We start from the raw sequence: 10,691 nt of genomic DNA, 5'->3' as shown, positions 1-10,691 counted from the left end.
CTTGAGGAGAGGAAGCGTTTGGAACCCGTTGGACCCTGCCACAGCTGAAGGGATGGGTGAGGGGGTTCCTCAGGCACCGAGGATCAAATCTCCTTTTTAGGAAGCAGCAGCCTGCAGCATGGAATGTGGAACCATTTGGCTGGATGCTTTCTCAGCTGAGCTCACACACACTGCCCTGGAGGACAGGGAGAGCGGAGCTGTTCTGAATCACATCCATTCACTCCTCTTTAGCATGGTTTGCTTCCCATGGATGTTTTCTCTGGCTCCTGGTTATTCAAGGAAGTTGCTTTTTCCTCCTGTGTTGGAGCATTTAGCTGTTAAACTGGGAGTCGCGGAGCCACGTTCCCTGCTGTTCATCCCTGGGATGCCCAGGTTGGCCTCTCAGCAGGGAGGAAGCAGAGTTTAGGTGCATCCCGGGGTTATCCCGGTCTCCCAAATGCAAAGCTTACACAGACAGAGCAGATGAAGCTTCTAGATGAAGGTTCTAGAGGTACCTGCTTGGAAAGCAGAGGGGACTTTAGATACTGCAGCAGATTTGTTGTGAGGAGACTTGGCTGCTCTGGCTCAAGCAGACAGGAGTGACAGGATGGGATCACACTGCAGATCCTGCAGGAATGGGGCTCTTGCATGGGATCCACGCCGTAGATCCCGCAGGAATGGTTCTCTCAGCAGGAGATGCTTTAGGCATTGCAAGCACATGCTGCTACCCCTGAGAGTGGAAAACCAGAGAGGGTGGCGCGGGGAAGCTGCAGCTTCCCTTTGAAGGCAGAATGTGCGCAGCATATGGCTGGGTTTGGGCTGTGTTGGGTGAAGACACTTCTCTCCTTCCCCCCCTCTCCCTCACGCTGCTTCTCTCTGACACCCCCTGGTTGAGGGCAGGCCGGGGGGTGTAACACCCCCTGCAGCTGAGCTGTGCCCCTCACAGCAAGCCCGCGAGGGCTGGAGCATCGCTGCTGTCCTCGGGGGACTCCCTCTTGCTCTTGAGTTCCCAGCGCCTGCCTCATGCATTAAACATCAGGGATGTGTCATGGGGGAGCTCCTCAGGGATGCAGCGGGGGGGGGGTGTTGCTGAGGAGGCTCCCAAGGACTGTTTGCACCTTGTGTAAGTGTTTAGGAGAGACAGTCACTGTTCGGAGCAGTGATTTAATGGGCTGCGTGGCCCCATCGCTCCCGCTCTGGGCAGGGAAGTGCTCAGACCCTCAGCGCCCGGGGGGTGCAGGATTGATCCTGGTGTGTTGTCTGATCTCCACGTTGCATCTCGATGCAGGCCCCAGGATATCATCGTGTTCATCATTGGAGGAGCGACCTACGAGGAGGCGCTGACTGTCTATAACCTGAACCGCACCAACCCGGGCGTCCGCGTGGTGCTTGGTGGCACCACGATCCACAACACCAAGAGGTAACCCCCGGGTCTCTGCTCTGGATTCTGCTGACAGGAGCGGGAATTTGCAGCTCCTCAGGGATCTTGTAAATGGTCCGAGCCCAGCTCTGCTCACTGTGGCTGAGGGACATGTTACCAAGCTGAAGGGTTGATGTTACCAAGCTGAAGGGGTGATGTTACCCAGACGAAGGGGTGGGAAGGGTTGATGTTACCAAGCTGAAGGGTTGATGTTACCAAGCTGAAGGGTTGATGTTACCAAGCTGAAGGGTTGATGTTACCAAGCTGAAGGGTTGATGTTAACCAGGCTGAAGGGTTGATGTTACCAAGCTGAAGGGTTGATGTTAACCAGGCTGAAGGGTTGATGTTACCAAGCTGAAGGGTTGATGTTAACCAGGCTGAAGGGTTGATGTTACCAAGCTGAAGGGCTGATGTTAACCAGGCTGAAGGGTTGATACTAACCAAGTTGAAGGTTTAGTATGTGTTTTGGGGAGTTCAAGGGCAGGGAAGTAGATGTGTGGGGGGTTTCCTGCTTACAATTCACCACATACTCTGCTCTAAATGAGAAGCTGGTGCAGCACACAGGGATTCAAACCTTTCTAGACCTGGCTGTGCTCTCGTAGCTCCTGCTGGAGCCTGGAGAGGTGCATTTGCTTGCAGTGAAGGTACCTATGATTAGCTCAAGTGCTGTGATTCCACTGCAGGCTCTCTGCCACCCACCAGCCTGCAGAGGATTGGCTGTGTCTTCTGCATCGCTCCCTAGAGAACGGAGCTTTCCTTATTGGAATGCTGTGTTTTCCTGGGGGGCCAGGCATTTGTAGGGGCTTAATCCCTCCAGGACCTGAGCATGGGCCATGCTGAGCTTCACTCCTCTCCTCAGTCCCTGTGTCTGGGATGTTCCAGCTCATGTCAGGGGATGCTGATGGTGTTCCCCATCCCTGGCAGTGTTCAAGGCCAGGATGGACACAGGGGCTTGGAGCAACCTGCTCCAGTGGAAGGTGTCCCTGCCCGTGGCTTTACATGAGCTGAAGTCCCTCACAAGGAAATCCAGTGGTTCCTATCATCCTAAACTGCCCAAACCCTCCAGATTCACAGTGTCTGCTCTGAAACCAGCCCTTTTAGCTTAATATCAGATGGTTGGAGCTGGTGCTAACCCAGAAGTAAATTGCTTTTCTGAACTGGGTTACAAAGGCAAGTCTGTATTAGCCCACATATCAACTGATTCCTGCCCAAATTACCCAGCTTGCTCGACCTTCTGCTTCACAAAGTAGCCTTTGAACCAAATCCTGTTGTAACCAAGCCTGGAAATAGTAAGAAGAAGAGATGAGCAGATGTTGTGGCTGCTCTTTGGTCAGAAGAGAGAAGTGAAGTCACTTGTAATCTTGCAGGGACACAGAACAACCTGGTTTGGATCCACTCTGGTCACCTCCAAGTCTCCCAGTGCTTTTGGAGGCTGCTTTTGACATCTACCTACATCAAGCTTGAACCAGCATCAATGCTCTGAGCCTGGTTGGTGCTGTCATTGCAGTGACAGGACAAGGGGTGATGGGTTCAAACTGAAACAGGGGGGATTTAGGTTGGATATCAGGAAGTTCTTCCCTGGGAGGGTGGTGGGACACTGGGATGGGTTGGAGGAAGCTGTGGCTGCCCCATCCCTGGCAGTGTCCAAGGCCAGGTTGGACACAGGGGCTTGGAGCAACCTGCTCTAGTGGAAGGTGTCCCTGCCTGTGGCTTTAGATGAGCTTTAAGCTCCCTTCCCATCCCAACGAGTGTGGGATTCCATGATTTGCAGCTCTGGTGCTGGGCTCCACCTCCTCAGCTTTGTGCTGAAACAAGCAACAGTCAGTTGAGGGCTTCTCCCATGACTACGTTTTGGTGCAGCCTCTGAATTATTTACAGAAAAGCCAAGGAGGCTCTATCCAAATCTGCATTTCAAAGCATGAAGGAGGCAACAAACAAAGGCCGGGGCTGTTTTAGGGCTGACAATTCCAAGCTCCTGCCTGGGAACGCTGGGATGGGCCCCAAAGGGTCCCATTCCAAACTGGAATAGCCCTGTCCCAAGGGATTTGCTTTTCTCTGGTGGTTTGAATAAGGTGCTGAGAGGCCACGTGAATGCTAATGGAACATCTGGGGCAGTGATGGTTTGGGTTGAAGGCACCTTAAAGCTCCTCCAGCTCCAACCCCTGCCACGGGCAGGGCCACCTTCCACTAGAGCAGGTTGCTCCAAGCCCCTGTGTCCAACCTGCTCCCACCTTGGGACCCTCTTTACAAACCCATCCCGGTTCCTCTTCCATCCCCACCCAGAGCAGGGAGGAAACACCCAGAGTATTTCTCCCCCCTCCCAGTGTGTTCAGATGGTCCTTAAACAGATCAGCTGCCCCCAGCTCCCCCAACACCACCAGCTCCAGAGCTGTGCAAAGCAGCAGAATAGATCCCCCTTAAGCCACCCAGCACCCTCCCAACACAGATGTTGGGCACAGTTGAAGTTGGGTGGGTAAGAACAATGAAAGCTGGGGATTAGGGTGCTTCCATGGGCTGCTCAGAGCATTAATAGAACAATCTCCTTGTTTATGGTGACATATCAAGCCTAATCCTCTGCAGGAATAAGCAACAGTTCATTAGAGGGAGGCCAGGGGATTACTGGAGGAGTTAGGACACAAAGGGCCACGTTGGACACAAGGGTTTGGAGCAACCTGCTCCAGTGGAAGGTGTCCCTGCCCGTGGCAGGGGTTGGAGCTGGAGGAGCCTTAAGGTCCCTTCCAACCCAAACCATTCCAGGATTCCCTGATTGCTCCCATCTCCAGGCTGGCAGCTGGAACAAGTAGCTCTGGCTTCCCTCTGCTTCCCGAAGAAAATGGGTTTCAAGGAGTTTGGAGGTAGAGGGGTTAAACCATGGTCAATAATCCACCACAAATGGAGGAGGAGGAGGAGGAGGAGCAACATCTGGTGCGTGGGGCTGACTCAGCCAGAGCACAGGTTAAGCACAGACCTGCTGGGGCTAATCCAAGGGGATATCCAGCCTGACCCACTTACCCAGTTCCAGCCCTGCACTGGTGGAGCCCTCCCTGGGTCCTCCTCCCTCCATAGGGCTGGAGGGCTCGGACACAGAGCCCTCAGGGTGGGTACTGCAGATGCTTTGCCACTCACCCTTCCAGAGGCATTCCCAGCTGGATGCAGTGGTGGGTGCTCACACGTTCCTCGCAGGATCCTTGGTGTTGGGGGAGGAACTCGGGGTGCTGAGGAATGCCTCCAAATAGAGCAGCTCCACAGCTGGGATACAGTGACCAGCACAGGCAGAGCTCCTGTACCCCCTTATGAACCAGCTGAGCCCCCCCAGATGTGTGATCTAAATGGTGTCGAGGTCATGGGATGGTTTGGGTTGAAGGGAGCTTAAAGCTCATCTAAAGCCACGGGCAGGGACACCTCCCACTAGAGCAGGTTGCTCCAAGCCCCTGTGTCCAACCTGGCCTTGAACACTGCCAGGGATGGGGCAGCCACAGCTTCTCTGGGCACCCTGTGCCAGCGCCTCAGCACCCTCATAGGGAAGAGCTCCTGCCCAAGAGCTCATCCCAATCTCCCCTCTGGCAGGTTCAAGCCATTCCCCTTGGCCTGTCCCTCCATCCCTTGCCCAAAGCCCCTCTCCAGGTTTCCTGGAGCCCCTTTAAGGCACTGGAGCTGCTCCAAGGTCTCCCTTTCATGCAGCAGAGGGGGAACATCCCGCTCTGGGGGTTCTGCTCCACTCCCCAGGACAAGGCACGTGGGGGTGAACCTCTGTTGTCTGAGCTGGGCACCGGTGGAGCTGTGTCCCGTGGCTTCACCTCCGTGCAGGCTCTGCAGAGCCCCAGCAACGCTCCCACAGAGCATCTCCTGAGGGAATGTTACCAGGAGGATGGTTTCTCTGGCAATGTCACCAGTTTGGAGGTTGACTCATTCCTTCGATCTGCTGTTGGAGATATCCGAGCACGGATGCTTTGAACCAAAGGGAACTAAACCTTGGGATACCCCATAGATCCGACAGGAAGGGGCTTCCCCCACCCAGGTTTTGCATCTGGCTTGTTCAGCCTGGAGAAGAGAAGGCTCCTTAAGGGGAGACCTTAGAGCAGCTCTGGTGCCTACAGGGACTAAGGTCCCTTCAGCCCAAACCACTCCAGGATTCCATGATTCTATTCCAGCAGCTCAGAGCTGGACCAGCAGCAGGAGTGGGTGGTTGGTTTGGGCTCCAGGCAAAGCCAGCCCCACGCAGCCGGGATTCTTTGCTTCCAAAGGGGTTGTCTCTCGGGGCTGGTGACTTCAGCCACGTCCATAGAAGGCTTTTGAGCTGCACCACAGCATTCCAGAACGGGGCTTCCCAAACTATCAATGCTTCACCCCACTCTGCTCCTAGGGATGGAATCGGAGCGGAAGCAGATTTGGGCTCAGACTGAACCATTGATTGACTTGTTGAGCCATTCACTTGGCTTTAGAGGTCAGACTTGTGCCTAAGTCTCAAACTGACATGTTCAGTGGGGTCTGGCCCCCCAAATCCCTTGGGTTTCCTTGGGAAGTCCTGCAGAGACTGGGATGGAGCTGAGCGTGTGCTCTGGCATTGCACTGGCTGCAAACTTCCTTGGGATGCAGCTGAGTGAATGGGCAGAGGTTTCCTTGTGGCTCATTACTTGGACCTGGAGGTGGTCTGAAGAGGCTGGGAATGGGAGGAAGGGTCTTGCTGGGGATGGGAGCCCTGGGGGCGAGGCTGAGGAGCTGGGCAGCGCCCCAGGGTACCCAAGGGGCTGCTTCGCCATCCAGGAGGGTTCCACCCGGCCTCTTCCTGCCTTGTCATCCCCACAGGAAGGCTGAGGAGGAGCAGCAAACCCGGCCTGAAGCTGCTCTTCCTGCCTTTGTTCTGTGAGTGGAGCCACCAGAACGGTCCCGATGCTGCGGGACAGCTCTTGGGATGCTGCCTTTCCACTGGGGAGGATGAGGCTGAGCTGAGGGTCTCTTTGTCTCATGCTCCTCCGGGGACCCTCAGTCCCTGGTGCGGATGTTTCCGGAGCTCTGAGGTTGGGGAGCACTTGTTGGTTACGTTCCATGCAGAGGGAATTGCTGCCCCATGGCTCTGCTGACCCTCTCTTTGCTTTGGCAGCTTCCTGGAGGAAGTCACAGCCTCGGGGTTCCGCGGCCGCAGCACCGAGAGCTCCCAAGCACCCCCCAGGTCCAGCAGCAGGCGCTGAACGTCGGAGCCTCGTCCGGAGCATCCAGACCCCAGCCCGTGGAGCCGGAGCAGGACGGGGTGTTCCTGCTGCAGCTTCCCCTGCCTGTGCCAGGAGCCTTCCTGGGCCACGAGCAGCAGCAGGGCAGCGACTGCTGGAGCTGGTGTCGGAGCTGGTGGAGCAGGACATGGCCCAGGCTGCAGTTGAACCTCTGCAGCTCTTCCCTGACCTGGCAGACACTTGGTGTGAGTCCCCTCATGAACGTGGAGCTGGTGGCACCAGGAGCCCCTTTGCTCACTCGTCTGTATATTTGGAGTCCTATTAAATAACCCATCTTGACGGAAGCTCTTGTCTATTCAGTGGTTCCTCAGATCCTTTCATAATGCCACCGAGGTAGAAATAGATCCTTAATCTTCTTTAGGCACTTCTGTTCGCCTTAAGAACCAAACACAATTCCATGCCCTGGCCAGCTCCGGGGCCTCCTCTGGCCTCGCTCCAGCAGCTCCACGTCCCTCTTGTGCCTTGGAGCTGGGCTCAGCACCGCAGGTTTTTTGTTCCCTTCACACACTGTGGCTAAAGTCGGCCTTTCTTCAGTTCCCAGCCACTGGAATTTGCTCTCTCCCGAGCTCTGTGCCCTGCCAGAGGATGCTCCAGGTAATTGTAACCCCTGATAGATGCTGGGTGTTCATTTGCCTTCTGGAGGCTGTCGGACTGATGGATGGACCGGGCTGAGCGGCAGCTCCAGGAGCCTCCTCTGCTGCCTTAGGAAGCTTCCCTTTTCCTGCTGGGAAGGAAAGGTGTGTGAGGACTCTGCTTTAGGGCATCATGGACAAAAGTCCTCCCCCTGTTGAGGAGACAGGTTCCCAGGGCATTTTCTCATGGAAAAAGCACTGAGCTGGAAAGGAACCAGCGGAGCCCGTGGTGGGAGGGGGCAGATGCTCAGGGAGGCTGGTTCCTTTATCACCCTTGTATTGTTCGTGTGCTCACAGAGCAGAAGGGGAGAGTCTCAGTCATTCATCTCCTTCCCTTGGCACGGTGACTAATGCAGAAGGGGATATATTGGGAATTGCAGAACGGGAAGAGCTTTGTGATTTCTTCCCTCGGCCAAGGCTTCGGGCTGCTCGAGGAGCAGGAAGAACAGGATGGAACAATGGCTCTTGCTGTTTCCCTGCCCAAGGGCTGGGATGCAGAGTGCAGGTCGCTGCTGCCTGGAGGATGTGATGAGTTTGCAGAGCAAAGGGAGGTGATGCCTCTGCGTGATGCTGAAGCTGGATGGGGCTGGAGCTAAGGGGAGGTGTCAGAGCCAAAGCCAAGAGTGGCAGCACTGGAGGACGCTGCAGCCTCCGTCTGCTTTGGGGGGGAGGTTGTTTTTCCTGTCAAACCTCGGGAATTTAGGAAATATCCAGAGGTGGGAAAGAAAAAACACCCCTTTTTGTTTCCAGCTTTTTGTTATAACCAAAGGAGGAGTTTAAACAGCTCAGAAGGGATTTGCTCTTGTTCTCTGTGCCATGTGCTGAGCAGTTAATGGCCTTGGTTAGCACAAGTGATGCTGGTGCCAGAGATGGGGGAGTGAATTTGTCCCTGGAGGAGCCCTGTGAGGGACAGAGAGCTCGGGAGCGCTGCAGGCCTGGAGCATCCCTCCTGGAGCCTTGCTCAGCCTAGGGAAGGGAAGGAAAGAGGAGAAGGAGAAGGAGAAAGAAGAAGGAGAAGGAGAAAGAAGAAGGAGAAGGAGAAAGAAGAAGGAGAAAGAAGAAGGAGAAGGAGAAAGAAGAAGGAGAAGGAGAAAGAAGAAGGAGAAAGAGAAGGAGAAAGAGAAGGAGAAAGAAGGAGAAGGAGAAAGAAGGAGAAGAGAGGAGAGAGGAGATGAGGCCAGAAACAGGTTCCAGCTCCAGCTCTGACTCTGGTTCCACTGTACTGGAATCCCTGGAGGATCTAAAGTACTTCATGAGGACACGGGCACAGCCTGACCTGCTCCTTCTGCTCCCAAAAGAGCCTCACAGAGAGGAGACAGGAGGTGGGTGATGGCCCCTGAAGGGAACTTCAGCATTCCCCATGGCAGGTCCTTCCCAGGGGTAACTTCTCCCCCCAGGCAGCTCCTTTGCCCAGACAAAAGCACTGTCATTGTCTTCAATTAAACCCAATTAAACCCAATTCATCTTCAAGCAGCAGTTTCACACTCACTATCCAGAGGCACCATTCACTGTGTGTGTGTGTGGGGGGGGTGTTAAACACATAAATAAATGAGTGTTTGTTGTTCTGCTCCTGCAGCAAGAGGCTATTTTGGTAACTGGTTATTCTCGATCAACACCCGGAGCAGAACTGCAACATCAGGGCTGGGGAGGGCAAAGGGGAGGACACACGAGCGCTTCAGAAGGAGCTTCTCTTTGCTTCTGCCCCTGTTTCAAGGTCCTTTCCCTCCCTCTGGCTCCCTCCCCATGTCCGAAACACAATGATATTGCTGTGCTCTGTGTAACCAAATTCCAAACCCTGATAGTGGCGATTCCTGCCCCTCCATTGTTCCCTGTGCCCGGAAAGAGGGAGCTGGGAGGAGCTCAGCCCCAGCCTCACGTCCCAGTGCAAAGGATGGGACCCGCAGCTCCTGCACCAACAGCGTGATCCAGGTTGATCCCACAAGTGGCTTTTCCTGCGGGGTTAGTTATTAGGTACATTTGGTACATCCTGTATCCATAATCAATCCACACTGCGGCTGGAAATCCAAACTGGGAAAAGAAATGGTCCCAGAACACAGTTCCCCAAAGGATGCTCAGCTCTGGGTGAGCTATTGGGCAGTTCATGGGGATGGGGATAAGGATAGGGACAGAGGCTATTTTGGTAACTGGTTATTCTCTGGGGTTAGGGATGGGGACAGGGATGGGGATGAGGATGGGGATAGGAATGGGGATGGGTACAGGGATGGGGATGAGGATGGGAATGGGGATGGGGACAGGAATGGGGATGGGGACAGGGATGGGGATGGGGTTAGGGATGGGGACAGGGATGGGGATGAGGATGGGGATAGGAATGGGGATGGGGACGGGGATGAGGATGTGGATAGGGATGGGGATGGGGACAGGGATGGGGATGAGGACAGGGACGGGGATGGGGACAGGGATGGGGATAGGGATGGGGACAGGGGATGAGGACAGGAATGGGGACAGAGATGAGGATGGGATGGGGATGAGGATGGGGATGGGGATGAGGATGGGGACAGGGATGGGGATGGGGATGAGGACAGGAATGGAGAGAGGGATGAGAAGCACATCCATACAGGAAACCACTGGTGCAAACGTGTCTCAGGGAGGCCACAGCCCCCCCCATCCCTCCGTCAGTCCAGGGTGAGCAATGTCCAGGGGCAATCCCAGCGCTGGGAATGTGTCTGTCTGTTTCCAGTACGGAAACGGGAGCTGGGCTCCCTCCTATCTCCCTTCCTTCCATACGAACTGTTGATGTTTCCAGGGCTGAATCACTGTCACATCCTTTACAAACGTGACTCACTGGCGTGTTACTGCCTGAGGCTTCAACCAGCGGCACCGCCTGTGTTTGCCAGGATTCCCACTGGAGCTCGATTCCTCCTCCTTGGAATGGGGCTGCAGGTGCTTTGGCTGCTGTGGCTACACGACAGCTTCCCTGATGGGGGAATGGGAAGGGAATAGGAGCACAGAGTGCAATGGGAAGGGAACAGGAGCACCCAGGACAAGGGGATGCCACAGCGTGTACATGGTGAAGGCACCGCTGGTGGCAAACGTTGGGATGCTGTGTCCTGGTTTAGCAGTTCCTATGTGCCAATGGGGAATCTTATCCAAGGAACTGGGTGGGAAGCACAGAGCCGAGGCTTGATGGAGACTGCAATTCCAGTGGATGTGAAGGATCTTCTCCATCCACTTCCCGAATCCCCAGGAGGCATCTCCTGCTCTTTCAGCATGTGAATCCCTGGATAAAGCCCCCAGCACAAGCCTGGGCTCAGAGGCTGGAGCTCAGCTGGTGAACCACCAGCGGTGTGGGGCTGCTCCCGAGGTCACTGCAGGCAGGATGTGAAGGACGGATCTGCTTGGGAAGCAGAATGTTATTCCATAAACTGGCACCTTCCGTTGTGCGGTGAGAGCCTGCAAAGGGACCCACCTCTG

The 10,691-nt window shown here is 55.2% G+C and overlaps 1 protein-coding gene across 1 annotated transcript in view; it reads left to right on the top strand.

Moving 5' to 3' along the window:
- The window catches only part of VPS45 (vacuolar protein sorting 45 homolog (S. cerevisiae)), a gene marked incomplete at its 5' end in the record, with an annotated part of 16,536 nt that extends 9,948 nt beyond the window's left edge, over nt 1-6,588 (top strand). Inside the window, 2 exons of the mRNA XM_010017269.1 lie at nt 1,268-1,399; nt 6,501-6,588. Coding sequence (XP_010015571.1) covers nt 1,268-1,399; nt 6,501-6,588 — 220 coding nt within the window. The remainder of the gene's footprint in view (nt 1-1,267; nt 1,400-6,500) is intronic.
- Between the last annotated feature and the right edge of the window lie 4,103 nt (nt 6,589-10,691).

Source organism: Nestor notabilis, unplaced genomic scaffold (genome assembly GCF_000696875.1).
Source record: "Nestor notabilis isolate BGI_N333 unplaced genomic scaffold, ASM69687v1 scaffold12816, whole genome shotgun sequence".
NCBI classification, from domain to species: domain Eukaryota; kingdom Metazoa; phylum Chordata; class Aves; order Psittaciformes; family Psittacidae; genus Nestor; species Nestor notabilis.
Note: the sequence above shows the minus strand (reverse complement) of the source record. Positions and strands in the feature narration are given on the sequence as shown.